Here is a 24,923-nt window from a genome sequence, read left to right on the forward strand (position 1 = left end):
AAGGATGACGGTCGTAGGCATGTTGGATGGTAGTTGATTTTGTGTACGGAAGTCGCACTGTGAATGATTCATTGATAGCTTGATAACCTTCGTCATCGCCGATGCAAGCAGATACCAATGACCAGCTTGCTTTGTTTTGTCTTTTTGATTGTGTGTGCAGGTAATATATCTTCGCGTAGAGCTCCTGTCAGTGTGAAAAAGTAAACTTCATATTAGTCTTTGGGTCACTCGTATGTAAAGCTCTATTTTTACATGCCTGACGGATGACCCATTTTGTTTTGCTTATTGCCAACTCGTTTTTATGACTTTACGATTCTTTGCGCCTCTGTAGCAACAGGAACCAACGACTCTATGTGTAGATACAGGTAAACAACGTTAGACATATTTGATTCAATAAAGGCCTGCTGCATGCACAATAGCAAATCATGATCTTCTTATCATTACCTGGCATATATGCTTTTTTAGTGAGCTCTTCTGCGCTGTTAGCTTTGATAAGCTAAGCCGACAGCAGGTTGTGATTTAGTTTGGATATCTTGGATGATCTTGTAAGGTCTTGACAGTGTGTTCGTCAGGAGATAGATTCGTCGTGAGAGTATTTTGAAAAACGAAAAGAAGCTTTCGTGCCGATGCATCCCGCGTGTGCCGTCGAGGTGTTCTGTTGATTTACAAACGGGTATTTTTTTCTAAACTACTAAAAACATACACTATTAGTTTTTCCAATCATTTGTTGCACTTACCACTCAATGAGGGGACGACTTGGAGCTGAAAAATAGAACATGTGTGATAAAACAGCGAACGAAAGAAATAGAAATTGGGAAAATATGGATTGCAAATTCTTGTAACTGAAAGACCAGATGGATGATGGTTTTCGAAGGCAAAGATTCTGTCTATTTTTGTTAAAGTGCGTTTTAGTTAGTATACTCGTCACATAGTAACAGCGCTTCCTTAATCTTAGCCTACCACATTATCTGCAGAATTCATCGCGTATAATAGCGGTTTCACACGTCCAACGCACACGGCGGCCATTAGTCTTGTCGGTTTGGGATCCAGAATGATTCGTTTGATAACATCCAGTTCGACAGCTGTGCATGATCGAGCACTAGCTCTTGAGCACGCATATGCCTCGATCGTTGATAAGAGCATGAGAGCTTCTTGCCACCGTGCCGACATTGTATAGTTTTTGTGAGTCTTGATAGCGATAGCCTCGGCGCTGATGCTGCTGCTGCTGCTGCTTGGCTTGGGAACTGCTGAAAACCGTGACCATTGCGTGTACCGCTTGTCTTAATTATCAAGGATAGCTGGATCGATTGTCCGTGTTGCTGGATTCGATGATGACCGCAATTATTGGATATGCTGCTTGCTTAGCAATGTTGGTGTTTGTCCTCGATGGGTTGCCGCCAAAAAACCCAATGACTGTTGAGTTTGTGGATCGTCTCAGCACAAAATAAGTTGGTTTGATACGAGCGATCCCCCTGGCTTGTTGTGTGTGCTGCGTGTCCAACGCTATATCTGTAGGCTTGTCATTTGTTGCCACCAGCCACTAGAAGACCCAAATGACATGTGTTTAAATTTTTCCGTGTGTTGACAGCTGGTATCTTCGGAATCGGGCTAATTGCTTGTATGGCTGTGCGTGCTGCTGCTCCAGCGCTTGGTGGTTACTGCCACTTGTTGCCGCCGCCATCGAGTCGTAGGTAGTCACGTAGATAAACGTTTCCATGCATTTTGCTGCGGTGTTGATTATTGATGGTGGCTCACCAGGATGGTCGTACCGTGTGTGCTCCTCAATTTTCTTGTTTCTTCATCGCTTGTTGCTTGTGGATGGGCCTTGACATGGTGTAGTCAGTCAGATGGGTTCTTGCTGTATCCAATGTTGAAAGGGGGTGCTCCGTCGCTTATTGTTGACCAACTTCGTACACTATAGGTCAATCCATTGTTTGTCGCATTTAAAGTTGCTCGCTTGCTTGCTCCTGGTAACTGCAGCCTCACATAAGGGCCGCCAAACCCTATGTGCCTCCTCCATGGCCGAGTCCTTCTGCTTTCGCGCTTGAAGATGGATGGTGAAATTGACCATGTCCGTTGACTTGAGTGACAGAAAGAGACTGAAACATGGTCGTCCACGTTGGTTCAAGACTTGTCCGATCTTCAAAAAGATTTGTTATCCAGCTTCTCCTTGACTACCATTTGCCGCCTGAGGTTGAACTTGGTTGTCTGATGACTTGTGAGATATATGGCAATCAGCTTGATAGTTGTCGCACTATTGCCAATCGTGATCGTGGGATTGATGTATCGATAGCCCCCGCAAGAAAGTCTTGTGCTTGGTAGGCGTCGCTGTCTTTTGCTCAAAGCATCGTTGATCATGCCAGTTTGGTTCAAGATTCAAAAGGTCGGTTCGACATGGATAAATAGGTAGGGACCAAAGCGGATACTGGATCGACGCCGCTTGTTGGAATTGCTTTGTTTATCCGAAGCAACAACTAGTAATCGAAAGACCGCTGTAGATATTGTAAACAATTCCATATTCGGCATTACATACACAAGCAATAAAGGTCACTTGGAACCTTTTGCTATGGGAAAATCGATGATTGCGAAAACCCCACACAAATACAAATCATACCCACACACACCTCCAACAAGTCCACGAATAGCTACAGAAACGGATACAGAAAATAATGGTAAATTCTAAAAAGTAAAAAAAAAACTTTTGTACTCGATGTGTATGTTTTTATTTAGACAACGCCATTGACGAGTCACCGAAAAGTGAAGTCAGTAGCAACACATCAACAGAGAATGATACAGGTAAAGGGAGAAAGTGTTCTTTTGCTTTTATAGGCTTATTTTTGCATTAGTTACTTATACTTTGCCGACTCTTCTGAGGATATCTAGCACAATTGTTTATGCCACTACATTCGGATGACTTGCACGTTTTACAACGCCGTCAATGATGCTTCTTGGCGGTGCTTCTGATGGTTCCGCTTCTGTTTCTGGCTCCTGCAGCTGTGATCTATGTGTACCGACGATTGTTTGTTGTTGCTGCCATTGATGATTTAGCACTGGCAAATTTAACATGGCTGTGTAATATTCGCTTCCTCAGGTGTCGGAGCTGATGATATGGTCGTTGCTAGGATATTTTGCTGATGCTGATGGTGGATGTTGGAAGCCATTTGCAGGCGACAAACTTTTAGCGGAGAATGTTTGGGCATCTGGTATGTGTTGCCTTCTGTCCGCCGATCTGTATTGCGCTTCCAGGGACTGGAGTATGTTTCTGTAGCTGTTCTTTATGTTTTTTATCTTTTGGTATTCTTTCCATGCATTGCAGTAGCATTTGAGGTATTCACATGCTTCGTTGACGAATAAAGCACGTCCCGACCTAGCACATTTCATTGGCCCATACTGTATGTGTCAAAAAGCTGCTTGATGTCAGGATACAGTACAGTAGGAGGGGGGTTATAAGACCTTCAAAAAAACAATGTAACTGTATGGAGTGATGCGTCAAAGCCTATAATTATTATTCATTTGTATGCTCACGCTTAACACGTCTGAACCGCCATGTTGGTTTTTTAATAAGTTTATATTCCCATGTCGTTCCTTGTTTTTGCAAAATTTCCTCAACACGTTTTTGTCGTCTTCATCAAACAACAAAGAGTGCGTCACGAAATCGTCTTGAAAAGTCATTTGCTAGGCCATGTCTGCGCGATACTTTTACTTGGTCCACGAGATGGAATGCTTCCTTTGAAACTTTTGTAGCCATGTATTCTGGATCGTTTCGTGGGTGCTGCGGAAGGGTGTGCAGCTCCTGTTCACCGAACCCACGACTTACTTGATCTACTTCAGATACCGTAAGGCAATTTTGATTTTGTTGTACGCTATCGGCTCCATGTACGATACTTTTGTTATCGTCGTCATCATCAGCAACCGAGTCAGCATCGCTATCATCGTTGCTTGGCTCCAGAGTATAGTCCTCTAGTTCGATTGTATGTACGTTTTTTAGCACTTTTAATAATGACATCCTTAGCATTCTTATTTTCCATGCCATTGGATGTTGTGTGCTCTCTATCTTCTACTTCTTGACTGACATGATTCTCATAGGCTTAGTATGTTTTCAATCACATTATACGAGATACATCCTTGAAAAAAACAGCGCCATGATCCTGCAGCGGTTTCCCTTCTACATTGAGCGCACCAGGAACTAACACATCCTTGATTGTGATGATTGCTTGATTTTTCTTTACCTTCATTCCACTTGGATACTCCTGCTGATGGCTGATTCCACCATAAGCCGCAGCTCTAATCATAACTGTAAGGTGATAAGATTGTGCATCCTTAAGCGATCTTGGTCAATACACACCCTGCTTGTGACAGGAGGATAATCGAAAGTCGATTCACGTACTATTGTCATTGTGATCCACCATCATTTTTTTGTTACATAGTTTCCAACAGTGAATGCGCCAATTTCTGCTGCTGTTTTGAAGCATTAAACCATTTTTCGATGAGTGTCCTTACAAAATACATGAGAGACATTGGAAATGGGGAATGATTTCATATTTATTTGCACGCCATAAGTGAATGATGTGATTTAGTCGGATGGTGGCATTTTACAATTTAGCAACACGGTATATAGAAATCCAGTAAGACATCCGAAAGATATTATAATAACATGGACGCTTGTCTGCAAGGGACTCATTGTTGCCGTCACTGATGCGACTCACAACGTATTAAGGTGTAACGCCATATAAATAGTACATAAACGAGAGCTACAGTCGAACTCTTCAGATTTCACATCCGTTAACTTTCAATCCTCGCTATTTTCAAAGCTTTTTGGAGTCTTCGACGGTTGTGTTATTGCGCGGATCATCCCGCTTCTTTATAGACAGAAGAATGTGGCACATACTCAATGAAACGGAGTCACTTTGAAACCGCGTGCATTTACATGAAATTCAATTTTTGTACATAGTTTAATGCAATATAGTAAAAAAAAAAAGAGCATTGTTGTATTATTGATTATGTGAATAGTTTAGATGTATGCGTTGTGTGTGGTGTTCTGAGTGTTAATTTTGTTGGATGGTATATGAATTAATTAGGATGAGGTGCTATACTACGCGTGTGCTGTGTGTTTTGAAAGGAAAGAGAAAAGAGAATCCAATAATAATATCTAGACTGCTGTTGGCTGGAATGTGGTAACAAGTTGGAAAACATATTGAAAGTCTGGTTTGAAGGGATGCGCCATGCAGCCATGAATGATTGGCGCAAATAAGCCTGGTGACGTTACACTGCTGGTGAACTGTAAGCATCGCATGTGTTCGCCGGCTAGGATCTGAACCAGCTCACCCTAAATAGTAGGTTTTCAAATTATCAATAATCAGTTTCATTTTTCTTAAATTCTGTTTCTGTGAAGAGAACTTACCGATTCAGCGTGCCGCACTTCGATAAATCGAGGATCGAATGCAACAACATACGGATAACAAAACGCGATGGATTGAGGCGTGCCTTCCCACTCGATCCACGAGTTCTTGATCAGCGTACCGTGACTATCCACCAAGAAAGCAAATGCATCGTAGCACAGCAGATAATGTCCACCGCAACGGAACATACCCAATGGCTTGATATCATCACCTCGTTGCACAAGAGGTGCAAAGTCCGGATGCTTAACGTCTGGCAGATTGCGATTCATCGTCAGATGTTCTGGATCGATAATTTCGAAACCACGTGTGCATACGACGACAACGCGTGCTTTTAATAAATGTACAGCGGAAGAATCGGCACCAATGTAGAATTCCTATTTTTTTTCGTGATTTCCGCATCAGTTCACCGGAAACTGTTCCAAGTTGTGGATTTTTTTTACCTTGTATACATGGAACCAAGCTGGTGGTTGTTTGATATTGAAGAGGCCTGATTTCGTGGCAAGATACTTTGCGTTCTTTGGATGGCGCAAATCGCCGCATACGGGCTCATATGCACGAAAATGACTTTAAAAGTCTAGCATTAGAACATCAAAAGGTTCTAGAAGGATAACTCTTTTGGTTTTTTTGCCCAGTATGCTCACAGCTGAATACATACCTATCCATACCGCGTCGTTTCATGGCAACTACTAGCGTTCTACCGTTGCATACTCCCGCATAGAAATATGAAATGTGTTGAGCAATTTTCTGGCTTGGTTGAACAGGACTTTTGCTGCTGCTGCTATTGTTGTTATTGCTAGAAGCTGTGGGGTCAAGCCCTTGTAATGCATATGCATACAGTGTTTTGTCTGAGAAAAAGAAGGGCATCTCGTGGTTATTACCCAACGATCGAGGATCTCTTACGTTTATCATGCTAGTTTACCTGCCAACACAACTAGAATATGGTTTGCCTCCAATACAGCAATTTGATGAACATCCGATAGCGAAAGGACCTGCCGCGTGCTACTCGTATCCCCTTCCACACCCATGTAAACGCCCAAATTGGTACCAATTGCAATCATGCGGATACCGTTGGCTCCCTCTACGTAATCATGGATCACAATTAGAATCGCTTTTGGACCAAAGAAAAGAAAACATGTCCTTACCGAACGGTATAGAGCAAGTGACTTTGCCGTGATTCAAAGCTGTATGCGATCCTGCGCCTGCAAAATGAGTATCGCTCAGCGTACGGATTTCAAAGACCTGGCGCTCCGGATGTGCATGCTCCAACGAAGCTTTAGCTTCCACAATCTTTTCCTTCCATGCCATGCGAGCCAACGAGTTTTCAGCATAGAGAAGATAGTCGCCGCCATGTCGTCCAAGATGGTGAATAAGCATTGGACAGTGGCCACTGTTAGTAGCCGTACTGATACCAAACCCAGTGGGTGATGTGACTGACGATTGAAGTTGGTGTTGCTGTTGCGGGGATGTTGCTGTTGAGGCAGTGCTTGACATTTGTCGCAAGCCCACAGCAAAGCCTTCCGTTGCTTCCTGAGCCTGCAGCAGTGCAAGCGGAATGGGCTTTTTAGAGATATGGTATTCGACCTCACTGCTCGATGAGGATCCTTTTCTTGATTTCGTCATGAGCAGTAAATGATCAAACAAGAACACCTGCAATTCGATCGTTTCAACACCCATATGCGACCGTCGTGTCAATGGACCTTCATGCAAAAGTTGTCGTTCTGGATCCAGAAGCTGCAGTTGGTTGTACGAATCTTCTTCACCGGGCTTGTACCGAATTGCATCGTTGATCTGGCGGAGACGTAAAGCTTTTTTGGTCTCCTCTGTGCCTTCGTCCATGCACGTGGCCACTTCGCGCAAAATGTAGCTGCATGAATTCAGATATGCCTTGTCGGGATGATCGTCGTCCGTCTTTTTCAAGATGGCCCCAATCAATAACGGATAGCGCTGCAATCGCGTTACTGGAAGAATCAAAAAGTGGCGGAACGGAAGCTTTCTGCATTCGGCCTTCTTTTCTGTGTCGTGGATAAAGTTATGGAAAAGTATGTTCTTGCTGGATTCCTGTTTCACTGCATACTCGGCTAAAATGACCTGGGGACCGTACTGGCTGTATGTATCCATAAAAGAGGGTAAGTGCTTCAGGAAGACATCGCCCACATGGCCAACAAAACCACCTTGGCTTTCGCTTTGGCGATCGCGCAAGTCCCGGCACAGATCGCGGTGGATGGCTAATAGGTCTTTGTAGTTGTTGAATACGTTGTCGCAAAACTCGTCACGTATGTCGACATCCAGGCATTGGGCTGTTCGTAATGGCTTTGCGAATAGCTAAAGTTGATGTACGTGTCTCTTGTTAGATCTGTTGATACACTTATTTTTTTACTCAGTTACCGTTTCCTGTCAAGTACCTCGTCGAGCAAATTCAGATCTCTGACATAATCTTCTTCGGTATAGATGATTTCATGGATAGCCTCCTGCCGTGCAATTTCTTGTTTGGGAGTATTCAAGAGCACTTCACGAGACATTGTAGCAGACCATGCACGCGAGAGAGTCTATAATTTAATAGGAGGAGGAGCGAGAGGGAGGGGGTGATTACGGGAGTTAGGTCCTTCGCGTACCCAACAGAACGGTACGATCTATCATCTACTTACGGTATCATGCGAAGACGTTATGGACGAAGATGTCATTGACTTCATCGAGCTATGTCGTCCAAGTCCTTCATCCTTGGTTTTCTACATATTGGCAAAAACGCGGCCATTAGCATTGGCACCAGGTAAATTATGCCGACCCATGCGAAAAAATTGAGCTTATCCATTCACCTTTTCCTTGCTATCATCTTCCCCATCCTCTTCATTGTTATCTTCGACATCTCGATTTGGACACAGTGGCGCATAGCAGCCTCCTTGGCCAGGTAGACATGATTGAGTGTAACAACGTGTCAATGGCGTAAAAACGCCCTGGGGAATCTCTGGATCCTCCTCCAACAAGGTGTATACTTCATACTCCGATGGATAAAGTGTATTTCTCTTGAGAGACTTTTCCGAGTACGAGATGGGGCCGATCAGGGGTGGAGAGGTGCGTACCAATGCTCGTGCGACCAGTAACGCATTGGCATCCGATATCCCGCCGGGCAAAAAGGATTGAATGAGTTGCTAATAGTGGACATCCAAGGGTTGTTAGAGGTTGGTTCTATTCATCTAGCATTATCCTAAGTCTAATACCCGTCTCGCCATTCACTAGATCACAAACCATAATCGATTCCGTAAATTGAAAAAAGAAGGATACTCACTGTAGCTTCTTGGCCAGTAAAACTTAATGGATACTCAATTGAACAAAAGATCTTGCGATGCTTGTTCAAATGGCGTACTTCAATGACCAGTTTTTGACCTAGTTCAGACAGCAACGAATAGTCTGGAAATGCTAGCAAAGGCGCAACCATCGATTGCTCCTCCTCTCCCTCGTCTTTGTGTTCTCTTTTAGCGCTGTTAGGAGCACTTTGATTGATGGGCGATAGCAAAGCATCGTGAATACTCCTTGGACCACCCATCACTGAGGTAGGAGAAGTGGGTGTCGAATGCTGATTGTTTAACGAGCTCGTGCGAGGCATAAAGGCGGTATCGGTAGATGGCGTGTGTTGATGACGATGTTGCTGCTGCTGCTGCTGCTGTTCAGGTCTTTGTGCAATACTGAGCAACGACGGAGACATGGGCGGTGACAGTGAATTCGCAGGCGTTGTTTCTTCCTGTACTGAAGGTGGTGATGGTTGTTGTTGTGGAGAAGATGGCATAGTGAGGCTCACCTTGTCCTGTGGTTGCTGTTGCTGTTGCTGCTGCTGCTGGTGTTGTTGTTGCGTGTCAAATGGTCGAGCATAGGCATAGTTTTCTAGTAAGGGCGAATAACCGGTATAAGATTCTCCGTCTTCTGTAGGACACAGTGAGTCTCGACTAATATTACGGTCTTGGTCCCGGGCCTTTTTCATTTATTAAAAAAATTTGGGAGAGAGAGAGAGAGAGAGTGGGCATATCACTTGTCAACAACACATATCTCGAGCCTTTTTTTTTGTTCCATGAAGCATATTATATTAACCTCGTTTCCATTCTGTTTGGTAGCATTTTTGGGCGCGTCGTTCAAGGTAAATGCCTCGACTTTTTGGTCATCTCCGGAGAGTTCGTGGATGAATGCATCGAGATCGTTATAAAGCGCTTCGAGGGCAGGGGATTTGTTTGAAGAATCACTGTTATTGCGTCGATGGTGCTGAGACATTGTTGTTGACGTAGTTCATGAAGGAGCGGCGTGGGGGATAAGGGGGTTTATTTTTTCGAAATGTTGCTGGTGTTATCGTTGTTGGAAACGAAGTGAAAGTTCAAGTAAAAGAAGAGAAGTGAAAAAATAAAGATAGGCTATTCCAGGAACGTTTTTTCTGGTTAAACAGTGGAGCCGGAGTTAGTGATGGATGAAATAAGAGAGGACCATGTAGTTTGTATCTCTCTTGGCTGCGTCTCCACAGCCACGATCACTTTACATGTATACTGTACATGAAAATTATGTCATGCGTCAAGGGGTGCGTGCAAGGAGAATCATGCTTCTTATTGGCTATTCCTTTTAATTCACAGTGGCTCTTTTTCCTTTATTGTTTCAAGCCAAGAAGAGGTGAAGGACAGCAACTCAATCAAAAAGACTGTTTTTTTGTTGCACATTTTAAAATGATGCAAACGTGTTGAATGTTATCTGAGCAATCTTGCCCGCATCAGTCCGACATAAAACCCGTTTTCTATTCTTTCTTGGCATCTAATAATAATAATAATAATAATGATATGCTCATATCCAGTTTGGTTTAAATTTCAGATGGGTGCATTTAAGGTTTTCTAGTGCGCAGCCCAGACATTAACTGGCCATGACTTCTTCTTCTTCCTCTCCACCACTAAGTAACCTCCTTTTCTTTTACTTTTAATGCATGCACTTTGTTCATGCATGATCAAGGAACACTTTGCAAAAAAGAAAAGACTAGCAGCAAATGCTTTTATTCGCTGGACCATCTCTTTTCCTCCTCTTTTAAACAATCAATAGACCTTGTCATCATCATATCCTTCCCTGAATACTTTGTCCGTTTGCATTTCAAGGAGTCGTTAATATAATTTTGCACATAAGGATTTTGTAGTGCCTCGAGATTTCCAGATACTCAGCAACTACCATTGTTACAAGCGCAGTATAGCAACCGCTCTATGCAAAACGCGTGCTAAGTCTTTTTATATCCAAGCAACGTGATTCTTTGTGTAACAAATGCTGCAGGGGGGAAAGTAACTCTAGAAGCACAGTTTTTCCGTGATATCTAGAGTACTTGAAAAAAGAAGAGGAAGAAGAGGAAGAGGCAGAGGTGCGGGAATAAAAATCTGGCCCTGTGACACAGTGCTATGATACGATGACGAGATTCGATGTACGCTATGTGCATAAAAGACAGGGCGATCCCATTGTATCAAGTGTGGCGTACCCGCTTAGCAAACACGTTGTGCACGTCCTATATACAATTATTTATGGTTGTTAACATCCGTAACTCAAGTCACACATGTATACTACATAAGTATCATAAAGTAAAATTCATCGCGAATGCTATTTTTTTAGGTGTCCGGATATCTTTTTACTGCCGTATGAGAAAATAACCAATGATCAGAGATGAGAACTCGATTGAGAGGGATACTTATCTGCATGATAATTCGTTTACATTGACATAGAAGATGGTCTCAAGGTATTAAAGATACACTCACAGTTGTACTAGTACATCATGAGCGTAATCGAGGAATATTGTCGTACAATCAGAACAGTCCGAGAGGTATATTTGGTATACTCGTTGAATTTTTTTTGCTTGACTAGTATTATCTTATGCCGAGTATTACTATTTTTTTGCACGCATAATTAACGGCATCCCACATCAAAGCTACGGCTAAGACAGATCCAATCGGTGCATAGCATATTCACGTTGAAACCCATCCACAATTTCATATTATTGATATGCATTCCTTCCACGCAATAGCTCCCTCTGTTGTGCTTTCAATGCAAGAGGATCCATTGAATGCTCCTGTATTCCCTTTATTGGAGTTGTTAATAGCACCATTATACTACTACTATCAAAACTATAGGCATAATACTTTCTATGTATGACAGCATTTCATCTTGTTACTTATCAAGGGCCGCCGCCGGTCATGCGGAGCTTTGTCATATGATTTTGAGTTTGTTCCGATGAGAAGGGCCCCACAGCTACTTTTCCTTCCCTTTCCCCACAAATGACAGACAACGAGGAGAGCGTCGTCGATCTGCGATCACTTAATTTCGTCGAGACAATTAACTCCAACTTAATATGTTGCATATGCCAGTCTCCATTTGTTGAGCCAGTAGTACTACCATGCGGGTAAAGAACAGCTAATCCTGGCACACAGCATGAAGGGAAAGATAGACCCACATAAAATAAAACTAATAAAAATACTGTATTCTTTTTTTTTCAGGCATACATTTTGCGCAACATGTATCCATCAAGCTTGTGACGCATCGTCCGTCTGTCCCATTGACAGGTCTTCAATATCCATTTCCGACATTCGACCCGCTGTAAAGATTGTTTGTAATATGGTGAATGAACTCAGTGTACAGTGTCCACGGTTTGAAGAAGGCTGTGACCATGTTGGCCAACGACAATATATAGAGAACCATGCTAAAAACGACTGCTTATATGCGTTTGCATCGTGCGACCTCGAAGAATGCAAAACGCTTGTGTTGAAGAAAGACCTGAGCTCGCATGTTTCCACGTGCAAATATCGGCCAGCGGAATGCAAAATGTGCAAAAAGAGGATGCGAGCATTAGAACTGGAGGTGAGAAATTAAATCAGTTTGCGGGGGGAAGACAAAAATGGGCGTGCTGGAGGGGAAAGAGGGATTGCCGTTACACATCAAAAGAGCAAAAGAAAAAAACACGGCTTTAGCTAAGCTATTCATCGTCATTTGTTTTCCCCCAAGGATCACCACCGATTATGCCCAGCAGAGATTATCCAGTGCCCGCACTGTGAAACGTCGCGTTCTCGGTCTGAGCACACTGCACATTTATTGACTTGTCCTAAACACCCAGTATCGTGCAAACATGCAGAATTCGGCTGTCCATGGAAGGGCGAACGTGAAAAGCTAGAGTCGGAGCACATTGAGAACTGCCCTTATGAAGGGATCAAACACTACCTCGGACAACAAAAGGAAAACGATCAGGCATTGCGAGACGAGATCCAAGCCGTTCGGAAAGAAAACAAATTGCTCAAGCAACAGCAGAACCATCTTGCACAACAGTTCCAAACCTTATCCGACCAGTTAGCCTTGCTTTTCCCATCACAATTCGCTGCTGATCCGAACTGTCCAGAAGAAGCTCAGGTCGGGCTTGCGCCAGCCGAATCGATCTTGACCGAAACGCAACGGCTCAAGAATGATATCGAAACAGTTTCGTCGAATTTGGCGTCGTTGGAACTCAAGCAGAATGTTGCGCTTATGACGGAAACGTTTCGATTGCAGGAAGAGCTGCAGAGTTTGCGTGCGATAAGCCATGGCATGCGGATGCAGATGCATTATATTATGATGGAACGACGCGGAGCGTCATCGGCAGCAGCGGCGGCGGCGATGGGTGCTTCGGATACAGCGTCGTCAAGTAGCACGGATGGAAATGCGCCCGCAGCTGGATCAGTGGGTGGTTTGAACAGAATGCGCTGGCTAGGTAAGCGATCTCCTTTGGGGGGGGAAGGAAAGGATAGGATGGCATATTGATCTGCTGTTGTGATTGTGTATAGATACACCGAACGGTAGACAGGACACGAAGCTGTGAATTCGCCCTTACATATAAACAATTACACTTTCATTCTATACCAACCCTTTTTTCATATACATAATATTTTCTTTCTGAATTGTCATTCAAGCTGTAATATATATTAAACCGGATTTATTTCGCCCCTCCCCCTTCCTGAATACTGTCCGAGTTGCTGTGCATGTTGATGCTGCTGAGAATTCATTGCTAGTTTACGAGTGCTTTTGTAGTTTGCGATACTCGTCTTTAACGCGAAATCCTGCATCCCTTTCCCCTTGTTGCCGTGTCTGGCATGTTTAGTTCTTTTCTTCGGTACTCTTTCGGTAGCTGTTTTCGCCTTGCGAGAGTGCTTTCTGTTGTTGGCGTCAGGGATGTTAGTTGTGGCCATGGTGGCACCATTCTGACGGATCTCCATTTCTACGTGCAAGAAATTTTTAGCTTTTGACAAATTTGTAAACAATTCGAGTCGTCATGACAATGACCATTGTTACGAAGGAGCGTTACCAAGTCTCATTAGCTTCAGGCGTTTGACACATTGTTTCAAACAGTTGGTATGCGGGACTTTTTGTGAAAGACTTGAGCTTCTAAAAATAGTGGATAGTTAGACAACGCCTCAGTCCCGAGCATACAGCCTCTTGATGGATGCTATGCATATCGCAAGCATAGTGATACGAACCGTTGACCTCCAGTCCAATTCATTGTTGTAGTAGGGATGTTTGTTTCGAGAAAGAAAGCAAGGGTGCCGGAAGTGGATCAGGTTCTCCCACTCGTACCACAGCAATACCGATATGAATCATGGACGAAAAAAGTTTCTGTAAATTAACTATCACGACCGTAATAATGCCCAATTTTCTCTTTCTAGCAATTTGATATGTAAAGTTTTATGTCTGCTATCTCTAAAAGGTTTTCGTATTTATATTGCTTGGATGAACGACAGCTCCCTCAAATCGTGCGCCCCACTTATAACCTAATGGAGAAGAGAATAACTGTCAAGACTTGAGACCGGGGCATGTTGGGTAACACAAGAAGGCGTGTTCAAACAGGTTCCGAAATGGCAAGTTTACTCGTCCGTCAATTACTATTAATCTCTGTAACGACTCTAGGCAATTCTTAGTCCACGTGTAAGTAGTGTACCCTCGCTCTCTCTGCTTACCTCTCGTTTGATAAGGATAAAAAGTTCGACACGAAAGTTAGAAGAGACGTATCTAGCAACAGCAATGGCACATTTGTCGTCGACGTGCTGGTCACTGCTACTGCTTAATTTGATAATACGAAGAGCAGGATGCTGGCCGGGTCCCATTTATCGCTCGAAGCCCAGCAAAAGGGTCTTTTTTTTTTTTCGTGTTGCTATGCTGCGAGTCGTTGGGGGGGGGGGGGGCTCGCCATGCTCTGTATATTTACATGGAATTGAATATAAATAAAAAAGACTATTGGGTCGGGCTGATCATCATCAACACAACACAACGCAACGGAGAAACAAAAATGACCCTTTTCTTTCCTTGTGCTGTCAGTAACCATTGTGTGCTACATTTGGGGATGCAGGATACGATGAGCTCTTGGTCGCTATCGTATCCATACTACATCAGATGCTAGCTATAAAGAGACTCCACATCATGAAGATGAGGAATCCGACACATCAGAGGCAATTAAACAATCATCATCACCTCTAATAACTAGCAGCATTGCTAGCTCACACATATTATATCAGCCTCCTCCTGCTCCCCCACTCCAACCCCCTTCTTCTCTGACTAAACTAATAATAACTGCGAACAGAGAGAGAGGGTGTGCGACTGAGAATTACAAAGTTGCTTTTTTGGTGCTTGGACAACGTGTCGCAAATGCCAAAGCTATTACTGCTCTGGTCGTGCGTCCAGAACCTCTTGCGTTTCTTTCTTTCTTTTATTTTAGTTCCTCTCTTCCTCTCTCCCTCTCTCTCTCTCTCTTTCTCTCTCATACTCTTCCTCACTCGCCCCCTTCCTTCGTGCGCTCTCTCTGACTTCCTTTTCTTTTGCCGGAATCCCCATCTCTTTCGTTTCAGTTCCTTATGCCCTCCAACCTCAAATAACTTGTTCTGAATGCACTCCTCCATGACACAGCTTTCCGTTTCTGTTGATGCCACCCACGACGAGATCTCCCGAACAACACAATCCGAATTGTTGCCATCACTTGATTCGTCCAACAACCATGGCAACCCGTCTTTAACAGCACCCACCGAAAACAGTAGCAACAAATTACCCACCGTGACGTTGACTCCTTCAGCAACTATCCGTAACCGCTATTATCAAAAATGCCGAGAAGAAGCCAGATTGGCCGAAAAAAACGACAAAACAACCAAAGAAGAAGAACAAGAACAGAACACAAAAAGTGACAAAGATGACAAGAACAATGATGAAAATAGCAACAGCTCAGGATGGCCCATGTCATCCTATTACGCACCGTTGAAAACACCACTTGATTCCCCGAAAAGCATACGCAGTTTCATGAGCAGTGATGTCGGCTCTATTGTTTCTTTGCGAACAGAAGTCTTGGGAACCGACGATACGCTATCCTTGTCGAGCATGCGGACGACAGAGAGCAGCAGCAGAAAGGTACCGCCTCTAGGAGGCGGCGGAGCCAAGACAACGCGATCAAATACCCTGTTTCGTTCCAAGACGGGCGCCGAGCCAAAGATTGTATTGGACCAGGACGATCATCGAGAAACTTCGAGTTTATTTTTGAAACGGAGCAAGAGCCGAGGTGCCGCGAGCTTGCTGTCGCGTCTATCAAAAACCACGGCACCCATGCGCGCGAAATTATCTGCCATGTCCCGTAGTGGCAGCAGTAAGTACATGCTCTTGCCTATCACCTAATCAACAAAACTGGAACGATGTTCTGAAACATTCTCACGTAGGCTTCCAATTGCGATCACTGGAGGAACCATCATCATCATTTTCGGCGCCCTTGAGACGTTCAGCAGAAAGCATGCTCAACATGCCAATCACGCCCATAAAAACCATGATGCGATCCCAGGGCGAACGATCACGGTCATTTTCGTTTTCAAACGACAACGACAGCATCAGCAGAGGAGAAAATAGTACTGACGAGAGCCGTAAAGTTCTTGGCGAGCACCAAGGAGCCATATCGACTCGCAAGATTTACCCAGCATTGCTGTCAAAGGTGGCGGAGATGCTGCAGGAACGTATCACTGTGACCAAGAAGGTGAAAGACAGCATTGAACACAAGGATGTGTTTGATGGCAAAGAGGCCGTGGTAAGTGCTATTGCAATTAGATGATACCCACATTCATCGTCACGAGGAAAGGAGACAACGAACTCAAACATGATCGTCATGTGCGTTTAGGACAAATTGGTGTGGTTCATTGGCACCAAGGATAGAAACCTTGCCTTGTTAGTCGGTCGAGCATTGGATGCGCAAAAGTTCTTCCACGACGTCAACTATGAACATCGTCTTCGCGATTCACCCAACGAACTCTACCAATTTCGACACCCACCCAACTTGCGACGGGGTCAACATCGTTTTCCGGGCGAACCCGAGGAAGAAGACGAGGAAGATGAAAAGTCGGAATTCAACTTTATGGACAATGTTGGCAATGACGATGACCATTTGCCCAATGGTGTATTCACAATCTTGACGGACTGTTATTCGCCTACCTGTACTCGTGAAAACCTTTGTTACAGTGTGTTTTGTCCAAGACGTCTAGAACAGGTAACGTTCTTTTGCGGGATTACTTAGTTTGGGCGTGATTGGGTGCATTGTGTGTTACCATGGGGAAATCCCCATTTCGGGGTACACGTGCCAACAAAACAAACTTTTTGTGTATGTGTGTATATATAGCAACAAGTCAAGCAAAAGACTCTACATCGCTCTAGTAGCAAGTCATCGCTGGTGGAACGGGTAAGTTACTAAAATACAAATACTTGCCCAAAAAGACGTTGGTGAGGCTGACGTCTGCTTCTTTTTTTATATCACCTAAGGAGGATCGCCTTTGGATCACCACTGTACCAAAACTAGTATCTAGCAAACTCTCCACAGAAGAAAAGAAACGACAGGAAAACATTTTCGAGCTTATTTACACTGAACGAAATTTTGTTGACGATCTATCCTATGTGCAAAAGGTAAAAACGATATATAGGCTCTGCATTTTTAAAAAAAATCCACTAACCCTTATCGTAATAATATTTCCATAAATCACTTAGCATTGGATTACTCCTTTGCTTGAGGGCGACTATATACCCGTGGAACGACGTAATCATTTCGTCCAAGAAGTGTTTTGGAACATTAGCGAAGTTTGCGAAATGAACAGTATGTTGGCAACGGCTTTGGAAGAACGACAAAAGGCTTCTCCTGTGGTGGATCAAGTGGGTGATATCATGCTCCAGCACGTCGCTTCGTTTGGACCATTTGTTCAGTACGGCTCACATCAAATGATCAGTCGGCACGTCTTTGAAACGGAAAAGGCAACCAATCTCTTATTTGCTCAGTTTGTCGAGGTAAGAACCTAGTTTACAAGAAGATGTCAGATTTGCAAGAATCTGGAACTGCAGATAATTTATGCAAGTATGGCATCTTAACTCTCTCTCTCTCTCTCTCTCTCTCTCTCTCTCTGTGCTATATATGCATGTATGGATGTACATGGGGCTATCATCATATTTAGACAACCGAACGATTACCTCAGTCACGTAAACTGGAGTTGAATGGATACTTGACCAAACCTACGACACGATTAGGAAGATACAACCTGCTACTCCGAGAAATCCTAAAGCATACCCCATCCGGTCACCCTGACCATGAGTATATACCAAAAGCAATGAACGTGATTTCTGAATTCTTGAGCGACGTCAATCATGAAACTGGCAAGATCGAAAGCAGATTCAACATTCGATTACTCATAGAGAAACTGTCATACAAGGCCCCAATCAATGTGGATGAAAGGTTTACCGTAAGTTGTTATTTTTGTGTACCGAGCTTCGAGATAATAGGGACTTTTTAATGTCCAAAAAATCAAAAGAGTTATTCTTAAAGAAACCGAATGGTCGATCCTATTTATAGAACCTCCATCTTGATGCGGAGAACCGGGAGATCATTATGAAAGGCCCATTGAAACGTAAAGGTGCCAGTCAGTCTGAATCTGCCGATCTCCAAGTATTTCTGCTTGATCACTGTGTCGTCATAGTCAAGCAGAAATTTGTGAATAACCTCGAGCGATACAAAATATACAAAAAGGTACTTTATTCCAGAATGAAATGGTTCCGTTATCATGAGTGTATATCACTTAACACTGAAAAATCTTGACCTACTATTGTAAAAAAAAAAACAGCCCATACCATTAGCATTGCTATCTATATCATTCCCGGATCAATCTTCACGACGAGGAAGTTCGATTCTACCCTATGGAAGGCCTAGTCTTTCCAATTCAATTTCATCTCTCAACAACATCGACGCAATCACAGCAGCCGCAGCTGCTGCTCCTCCATCCAGTCCCGTTGCTTCGAACAAAGGATACCCTATTACATTCAATTATCTAGGCAGACGCGGCCTTAGTCCGATCACACTTTACGCGGGCACGCTTCACAACCGACGACAATGGGTCGATAAGATCCAAGGTCAACGACAAACATTGATGGAGAAGCAAAAAGTGTTTGACATTCGAACTATCAATTCTCGCTTCTTTAACTCGTTTAACCGTGTTACTTGTGCTGCATCCTATGGTTCGTTTCTTCATACTTTTCGCGAAAAAAAAACCTTACTCAAGGTCCAACAACAACAACAACAACAACAACAGAGTGTGCTAAAAAGGTTTTTCTTCTATTAGGTGACTCTGTCGTTATAGGTAGCAACCAAGGCGTGTATATTAAAAAGGACAACAACAGCGAACATCTTGTTCGTTTGTTGGCCACCGACAAGGTTTCCCAGATCGATGTATTGGAACCGTCCGGACTGATACTTGTGCTCGCAGAAAAGATTCTGCACACCTACTCCATCGACAGCTTACTGGTAGAAAATTCTGCCAAGCGAGGCCGCAAACTCAGTAGCCACGTATCATTCTTCAAAGTGGGTACGATTTTCCAAGGCACGCCGTCCGAGAAAACACTCGTCTGCTTTGTCCGGTATAATACCATCACATCGACGATTCGAGCATTGGAGCCTCATGCTGGTACTGTGAAAAAATCTAAATCTAAGTTGGGTCGGTTGATGCGTGGTTCTGGTGAAGGATTAAAGGTCTACAAAGACCTTTATCTGCCAGGTGAAGCCCTCTCGATTCAATACTTTAAAAACATCATTTGCGTTGGAAGTGCCAAGGGCTTCCAGATGGTTGATCTTGCTTCTACAGAAGTACAAAGTATGTCTTATCTTGTTCAATTGTGATATCCATGTATGTGTGTGTTGAGTTAAAGCTTACGCTGATGAATGGCTGTCAACCTTTTTAGGTGTATTGGATCCAAGTGACGATAGCCATCATGCACTGTTACATCGCGAAAATATCAAGCCTATATCCATGTTCCGACATCCTAATGGCAACATTCTCTTATGCTATAACGGTTAGTAAGACAGATCCTGAGTTGTCGGTAGACGCGTTGCTTAACAAAAATCATGTCAATTTTTGCAGAAATGGCCTTTTACATTGATAAGAAAGGACGTCGCGCTAAACCGGAGTGGATGATCCGATGGGAAGGACAACCCACTGCTTTTGCATTAAGTTACCCATACATTGCCGCATTCGACTCGACATTTATCGAAGTGCGCCACATGAAGACGGTAATATTTCTTGCCCAATCTCGTTCATATAACACCATTATCATTATCTTTATCTTTCTCTCACACATGACTTGTCTTCTTTCACAGGGCGATCTTGTTCAAGTGATTCCCGGTAAAAACATCCGCTGTTTGAAGCCTGACGCTATGGATACCATCTACTGTGCCATGGATGATCCAGTGCTGGGCTCTGAGTTGGTGTTCGAGTTGACGCGGACAGAAATAAATTAGTGTCCTTTTCACATATTTACTGTAGTGTTTTTTTCCTCTTTTGTTATGATTTTGATTTTGTTCTCTTTATCACCGTTATTATTTTTACTATTATTTGCATTCTTTTTATTATTATTATTTGTATCACTCTCTCTCTCTCTCGCCTTCATCATCATGTTGTATATCGCGACGACATATATATATAAAAAGTTTCTCTTTCCTTTTTCTTCCAACCATATCATCACATTTATATGAACAGTTACTGTAATAAATGATTTGCTCGTGCGAATAAGACACGCTTTTAGTGTGATTGTTGTATTAAGTTGCTGTTCTACAGGTGCTGCTGATCATTAAAGATGGAAAAGCGTAAATCAAAAGTTTACTGATAGTACGATCGCGTGTCTTGACTACGAAGATGCACCAAGAAGAACAGATATCGTATATTGGCACTGATTTAATAAATATGCTACCGGGCTATCAAACGAATGTTACTCCTCTCGCCACCCCTTCCTCCCAAAGCGTTAGACATTTGAACCCTTATCCAGCCTCTCGGGGTCAAATCATCATTCGGATTCGGATAAAACTGGGCTTAGTAAACAGAGCCCTCCTCCAATCAGACTTCGTTTCTCCGCAAAACACGTAAAGGGTACCTTTTCTATAATCAACAAACGACCCCCATGGCAACGGCTGCAGTGAAAGAACATTTGACAATGTTCATTGTCGTTCGTAAAGATCTGACAAAGGTATGAGATTCACTTTCAGCATTCGGCTTTGACAACTACTGATCAACCTTGGTTTTTTCTTTTTTATAGAGCTTGAGCTGGAACACAGGAAGGTAAAAAAAAAAGTATCAATTTTGTAAGCAAACCATCATTGGGGTTTCTGATGCCTTTTTATAGTGTGATGACGCAGGCTTGCCATGCTGCAACAGCAGTCTTACACGTGACAAGGAACGATCCGGATACAGAAGAGTATTTGACCGATGTCACACGCATGCATAAAGTAGTCCTCGAGGTAATCTCACATTCTTGTCTGTTCTTTTTCCGGTTGGTTCTCGGTCAGAAAAGTGTCGTTTTGCTGACTGATATCCATGTGAAATGACGATGGTGCTGTTTGCAGACGAAAAACGCAAACTCGTTGGAAAAGCTAGAAGCAGCTTTGAAGGAGCATCAGATACCACACTACAAGTGGGTGGAGCAGCCCGAAGATATCCCTACGGCACTTGCAACAGCGCCACTCCGCGAACGAACACCTGAAGTCAAAGATGTGTTTAAAAAGCACTGCTCCCTATATCGATGATGATCGAAGAAGATGATCGCTTTCTGTGTTTCGTGATAATGATAACGGTGTTTGGTTGTTATCAGGAAAATAAAAAGAAGAAGCATTCACCTTGTAATAAAAAAAACGCGATGGATGAGATCCATCAAATCTCTCTCATTTCTCTCCCCTTCTCTCGTTTTGGGGGTAGTAATTTCATGCGACGCGGCCATTTTAACTTGATTTGGGAGAAGGAAAGGGGATAGATAGGTAGGGGGAGGAGTGTAGATTTCGAAACGAGATATCGACGGAGAGAAAAATGCTGCCAATTTGGAGCCTTAAGAAACTCTCAGCCAATCGGCATGATTATCGCCCCCCACAAGGTTTGCCGTCCGTCTTTTCCTTTGATTTTCCCGAAAGTGCCCGCGTAAACTCTCAACGGGAAACTAGGCGGAAATTTTTTTTTTTGGGTTGACGGGAAAGCTGGGGTTCTTTTTCCTTTTCATACGCGTCAGTAACAAAACAGGGCATAAAGAGCGAGCGCCAGGGGGAAGCACACACAGAGAGAGAGAGAGAGAGAGAGAGACAGACATGAGGCGAGTAGTTGTCCAGCTGAGCTGATTGAGCCAATGATAATCGATTCGGGAAGGCTGTGGAAGTTCCAGGACCCCCGATCAGCGAGATAATAGATCAGCTTACTGTGTGTGTGTGGCGGGTATGCGCGCGTGTTGCCGTGTGTTTGCCTGCCTGTCTGCCCTGCTTGGCTGTCGTCCAGCTGTTGCTGATTCATCCCGCTTACATCATCGTTTTGCCCTTTTGTTGGGTTTATTTACCACCCCTACAAAACCCGCCGGGTCCGCCTTTCTTCTTCTCTTTTTCCCCATCTTTTACCAACTGTAAAGAAACGAACTAACAAACAAACATGGTTGAAGCTGTGTAAGTAGTCCTTGTCTGCCTTTTCCCCTCTCTCTCTGTTGAAGCGCAATCCCGGTACGCTGGCCACTGACATGATGCTTCTCTCTAATACAGTGCTGATATTGGTCTCATTGGTTTGGCTGTCATGGTAATTTGAGAAGGAATTTTTTAAAGACGCGTCGTCGTCGTCGTCGTTGTCATGCTCTCCTCAGGGACCGAGCCGGGACTAATCCACTGTGATACGCGTTTAGGGCCAAAACTTGATTTTAAACATGAACGACAATGGCTTCACTGTCTGCGCTTACAACCGTACCACCTCCAAGGTTGACGCATTCTTGGAGAACGAGGCCAAGGGTAAGAGCTTGGGGCACATGCAATCGTTAGTTCTCGCGGTCTGGGCTGTTGTTCACATAGCCAACTCCCAGATTACAGGGTGGACGATGGGGCCTAAAAAGGACGCAGGACCGTGTGGAAACAGAAAAAAGGAAACTCGGGATATGCTTGTTCTGGTACTGTTCGTGCTGTTTACTGACGATTCTGTTTGTTTGTTTTTTTTAGGCACCAACATTGTCGGAGCTCACTCTGTTGAGGAGTTGTGCGCCAAGTTGAAGCGTCCCCGCAAGGTCGTCTTGCTTGTCAAGGCTGGCTCCGCTGTCGATGCCTTCATTGACCAGCTCTTGCCCTTCATGGAAGAGGGTGATATCATCATCGACGGTGGTAACTCGCATTACCCCGACTCCATCCGCCGTTGCGCCGATTTGGAGAAGAAGGGCATCCTCTTTGTCGGTTCGGGTGTTTCCGGCGGTGAGGAAGGTGCTCGCTATGGTCCTTCGCTCATGCCCGGTGGTCACCCTGGCGCTTGGGAAGCCATCAAGCCCATCTTCCAGTCCATCGCCGCCAAGGTTGACAACGAGCCCTGCTGCGACTGGGTCGGTGGTACCGGTGCCGGTCACTACGTCAAGATGGTCCACAACGGTATTGGTATGTATTGTGTGCATCGATATGTGTATATATACTGTGGAAATAGACACGTGTGATACTAACAATCGTATTTAGAATATGGTGACATGCAGTTGATCACTGAAGTCTACCAAATCATGCTTGAGGGTCTTGGCCTTACTCACGACGAGATGGCCGAAGTCTTCACTGAATGGAACAAGGGTGAATTGGACTCGTTCTTGATCGAGATCACCCGTGACATTCTCAAGTTCAAGGATACCGATGGCCAGCCCTTGGTCGAAAAGATCCGTGACACTGCTGGTCAGAAGGGTACTGGCAAGTGGACCGGCATTGACTCGTTGGACCGCGGTATCCCCGTCACCTTGATCGGTGAGGCTGTCTACTCCCGCTGCTTGTCTTCCCTCAAGGACGAGCGTGTCCGTGCCTCCAAGATCCTCTCTGGCCCCAAGGACAAAAAGTACACTGGTGACAAGAAGGAATTCATTGCCCAGCTCGGCCAGGCCTTGTATGCCGCCAAGATTGTCTCGTACGCTCAGGGCTTCATGTTGATGCGCCAGGCTGCCAAGGACAACAACTGGGCTTTGAACAACGCCGGCATTGCCTTGATGTGGCGCGGTGGCTGCATTATCCGCTCTGTCTTCTTGGGCAAGATCAAGGATGCTTACACCAACAACCCCGAACTCGAGAACTTGTTGTTCGATCCCTTCTTCCAAGAGGCTACCGCCAAGGCCCAGGATGCCTGGAGAAACGTCATTGCACAGGCCGTCATCATGGGTATCCCCACTCCCGCTTTGTCGACCGCTTTGAACTTCTACGATGGTCTCCGTCACGAGAAGTTGCCCGCCAACTTGCTCCAGGCTCAGCGTGATTACTTTGGTGCCCACACCTACGAGCTTTTGGATGCCCCTGGCAAGTGGATCCACACAAACTGGACCGGCCGTGGTGGCAACGTCGCTGCTTCTACCTACGATGCTTAAGTAAAGATGATTACCCACACATTTTTTCTCCAACTATCACCCTTCCCCCACCAACAGACACTCTCACGATTTACATTCGATTTACTTTCTAGTCTCTCACTCACTCACTCTCTCTGTTTCCTTGTTATCATTCGTCGACACTTTGCATCTTTTGTTTGTATAAAAATTCTCCCCCCCCATTCAATGCAAGAAACACTGTTACTTTACCCAAAAAAGAAAAGGTGATATAACATATACGACTTTCATACGGATTTGTGTGGGACGTTAATGAGGTAGAAAGGCATGGGCTGACGTTGTTCAGTTAGACTGGGATGTACTGCGATAAGAACGCGTCTTTGATCATTACTTGGTTCGAACATACATTTCGCGCTGCCATGACTACAAAGCAGTCGATGCAGCTACTCAGAAATAAATGTATCTTAGTGATAAAATATAACAACATTACTTATAAGCAAGTATTATATAGGTTGCGTGAGTTAGTTACAGGTACAGTGTGATACTGTATGCTGATAACTGATCGTTCGTAGATACTAAAGTTCAGACACACTTTTTACTGTAGCATGTAGCTAGTATTGCTACATCAAATACTGTATTAAGACATAACGAAGCTTTAAAAAATACGATGTGCCACAA

The 24,923-nt window shown here is 44.1% G+C and overlaps 6 protein-coding genes across 6 annotated transcripts; 4 read left to right on the plus strand and 2 right to left on the minus strand.

Annotated features, from left to right (window-relative positions):
• Positions 1 to 4,934: 4,934 nt before the first annotated feature.
• Positions 4,935 to 9,227, minus strand: BDB00DRAFT_813946 (CNH domain-containing protein). The gene is made up of 10 exons (XM_053122802.1): positions 8,683 to 9,227; positions 8,213 to 8,545; positions 8,045 to 8,125; positions 7,802 to 7,945; positions 6,542 to 7,721; positions 6,319 to 6,477; positions 6,055 to 6,244; positions 5,840 to 5,963; positions 5,402 to 5,773; positions 4,935 to 5,326 (listed from the first exon to the last, which is right to left on the minus strand). The coding sequence occupies exons 1-10, from the start codon at positions 9,178 to 9,180 to the stop codon at positions 5,150 to 5,152; spliced, it is 3,258 nt and encodes a 1,085-aa protein (XP_052981543.1). The 5' UTR covers positions 9,181 to 9,227; the 3' UTR covers positions 4,935 to 5,149.
• On the minus strand, positions 9,208 to 10,048 carry BDB00DRAFT_813948 (uncharacterized protein). Its single transcript, XM_053122803.1, has 2 exons — positions 9,916 to 10,048; positions 9,208 to 9,813 (listed from the first exon to the last, which is right to left on the minus strand). Exon 2 carries the CDS (start codon positions 9,654 to 9,656, stop codon positions 9,417 to 9,419), a length of 240 nt encoding a protein of 79 aa, XP_052981544.1. The 5' UTR covers positions 9,657 to 9,813; positions 9,916 to 10,048; the 3' UTR covers positions 9,208 to 9,416.
• Positions 10,049 to 11,648: 1,600 nt separating this feature from the next.
• Positions 11,649 to 13,365, plus strand: BDB00DRAFT_813950 (uncharacterized protein). Its single transcript, XM_053122804.1, has 4 exons — positions 11,649 to 11,796; positions 11,891 to 12,251; positions 12,396 to 13,131; positions 13,205 to 13,365. The coding sequence occupies exons 1-4, from the start codon at positions 11,672 to 11,674 to the stop codon at positions 13,237 to 13,239; spliced, it is 1,257 nt and encodes a 418-aa protein (XP_052981545.1). The 5' UTR covers positions 11,649 to 11,671; the 3' UTR covers positions 13,240 to 13,365.
• Positions 13,366 to 15,911: 2,546 nt separating this feature from the next.
• BDB00DRAFT_240803 (CNH domain-containing protein) lies at positions 15,912 to 20,634 on the plus strand. Its single transcript, XM_053116621.1, has 12 exons — positions 15,912 to 16,467; positions 16,558 to 16,923; positions 17,053 to 17,112; positions 17,193 to 17,333; positions 17,415 to 17,708; positions 17,873 to 18,157; positions 18,268 to 18,441; positions 18,536 to 18,926; positions 19,031 to 19,558; positions 19,647 to 19,757; positions 19,826 to 19,974; positions 20,062 to 20,634. The coding sequence occupies exons 1-12, from the start codon at positions 16,180 to 16,182 to the stop codon at positions 20,200 to 20,202; spliced, it is 2,928 nt and encodes a 975-aa protein (XP_052981546.1). The 5' UTR covers positions 15,912 to 16,179; the 3' UTR covers positions 20,203 to 20,634.
• On the plus strand, positions 20,531 to 21,619 carry BDB00DRAFT_240684 (peptidyl-tRNA hydrolase II domain-containing protein). The gene is made up of 4 exons (XM_053116620.1): positions 20,531 to 20,924; positions 20,994 to 21,016; positions 21,081 to 21,195; positions 21,301 to 21,619. The coding sequence occupies exons 1-4, from the start codon at positions 20,859 to 20,861 to the stop codon at positions 21,478 to 21,480; spliced, it is 384 nt and encodes a 127-aa protein (XP_052981547.1). The 5' UTR covers positions 20,531 to 20,858; the 3' UTR covers positions 21,481 to 21,619.
• A 683-nt stretch (positions 21,620 to 22,302) lies between these two features.
• Positions 22,303 to 24,727, plus strand: BDB00DRAFT_813966 (6-phosphogluconate dehydrogenase, decarboxylating). The gene is made up of 5 exons (XM_053122805.1): positions 22,303 to 22,374; positions 22,468 to 22,501; positions 22,605 to 22,707; positions 22,912 to 23,334; positions 23,410 to 24,727. The coding sequence occupies exons 1-5, from the start codon at positions 22,361 to 22,363 to the stop codon at positions 24,288 to 24,290; spliced, it is 1,455 nt and encodes a 484-aa protein (XP_052981548.1). The 5' UTR covers positions 22,303 to 22,360; the 3' UTR covers positions 24,291 to 24,727.
• Positions 24,728 to 24,923: the final 196 nt, after the last annotated feature.

This window comes from Zychaea mexicana (genome assembly GCF_025766255.1).
Source record: "Zychaea mexicana strain RSA 1403 chromosome Unknown BDB00scaffold_21, whole genome shotgun sequence".
NCBI classification, from domain to species: Eukaryota; Fungi; Mucoromycota; class Mucoromycetes; order Mucorales; family Lichtheimiaceae; genus Zychaea; species Zychaea mexicana.

What these genes read in the sequence shown, in the direction of transcription:
- BDB00DRAFT_240684 (XM_053116620.1), top strand. Translation starts at nt 20,859, where the DNA reads ATGGCAACGGCTGCAGTGAAAGAACATTTGACAATGTTCATTGTCGTT. An exon ending in TTGAGCTGGAACACAGGAAG is followed by an intron (nt 21,017 to 21,080) that starts GTAAAAAAAAAA and finishes GCCTTTTTATAG; the next exon opens with TGTGATGACGCAGGCTTGCC. An exon ending in TGCATAAAGTAGTCCTCGAG is followed by an intron (nt 21,196 to 21,300) that starts GTAATCTCACAT and finishes TGCTGTTTGCAG; the next exon opens with ACGAAAAACGCAAACTCGTT.
- BDB00DRAFT_813948 (XM_053122803.1), bottom strand. Translation starts at nt 9,656, where the DNA reads ATGTCTCAGCACCATCGACGCAATAACAGTGATTCTTCAAACAAATCC.
- BDB00DRAFT_240803 (XM_053116621.1), top strand. Translation starts at nt 16,180, where the DNA reads ATGCTCAACATGCCAATCACGCCCATAAAAACCATGATGCGATCCCAG. An exon ending in ATGTGGATGAAAGGTTTACC is followed by an intron (nt 18,158 to 18,267) that starts GTAAGTTGTTAT and finishes TCCTATTTATAG; the next exon opens with AACCTCCATCTTGATGCGGA. An exon ending in AAGTGCGCCACATGAAGACG is followed by an intron (nt 19,975 to 20,061) that starts GTAATATTTCTT and finishes CTTCTTTCACAG; the next exon opens with GGCGATCTTGTTCAAGTGAT.
- BDB00DRAFT_813946 (XM_053122802.1), bottom strand. Translation starts at nt 9,180, where the DNA reads ATGCCATCTTCTCCACAACAACAACCATCACCACCTTCAGTACAGGAA. An exon ending in TAACGTCTTCGCATGATACC is followed by an intron (nt 7,946 to 8,044) that starts GTAAGTAGATGA and finishes ATTAAATTATAG; the next exon opens with ACTCTCTCGCGTGCATGGTC. An exon ending in CACTTGCTCTATACCGTTCG is followed by an intron (nt 6,478 to 6,541) that starts GTAAGGACATGT and finishes ATGATTACGTAG; the next exon opens with AGGGAGCCAACGGTATCCGC.
- BDB00DRAFT_813950 (XM_053122804.1), top strand. Translation starts at nt 11,672, where the DNA reads ATGACAGACAACGAGGAGAGCGTCGTCGATCTGCGATCACTTAATTTC. An exon ending in CCAGTAGTACTACCATGCGG is followed by an intron (nt 11,797 to 11,890) that starts GTAAAGAACAGC and finishes TTTTTTTTTCAG; the next exon opens with GCATACATTTTGCGCAACAT. An exon ending in TGCGAGCATTAGAACTGGAG is followed by an intron (nt 12,252 to 12,395) that starts GTGAGAAATTAA and finishes TTTTCCCCCAAG; the next exon opens with GATCACCACCGATTATGCCC.
- BDB00DRAFT_813966 (XM_053122805.1), top strand. An exon ending in TCATTGGTTTGGCTGTCATG is followed by an intron (nt 22,502 to 22,604) that starts GTAATTTGAGAA and finishes ATACGCGTTTAG; the next exon opens with GGCCAAAACTTGATTTTAAA. An exon ending in CTTGGAGAACGAGGCCAAGG is followed by an intron (nt 22,708 to 22,911) that starts GTAAGAGCTTGG and finishes TGTTTTTTTTAG; the next exon opens with GCACCAACATTGTCGGAGCT.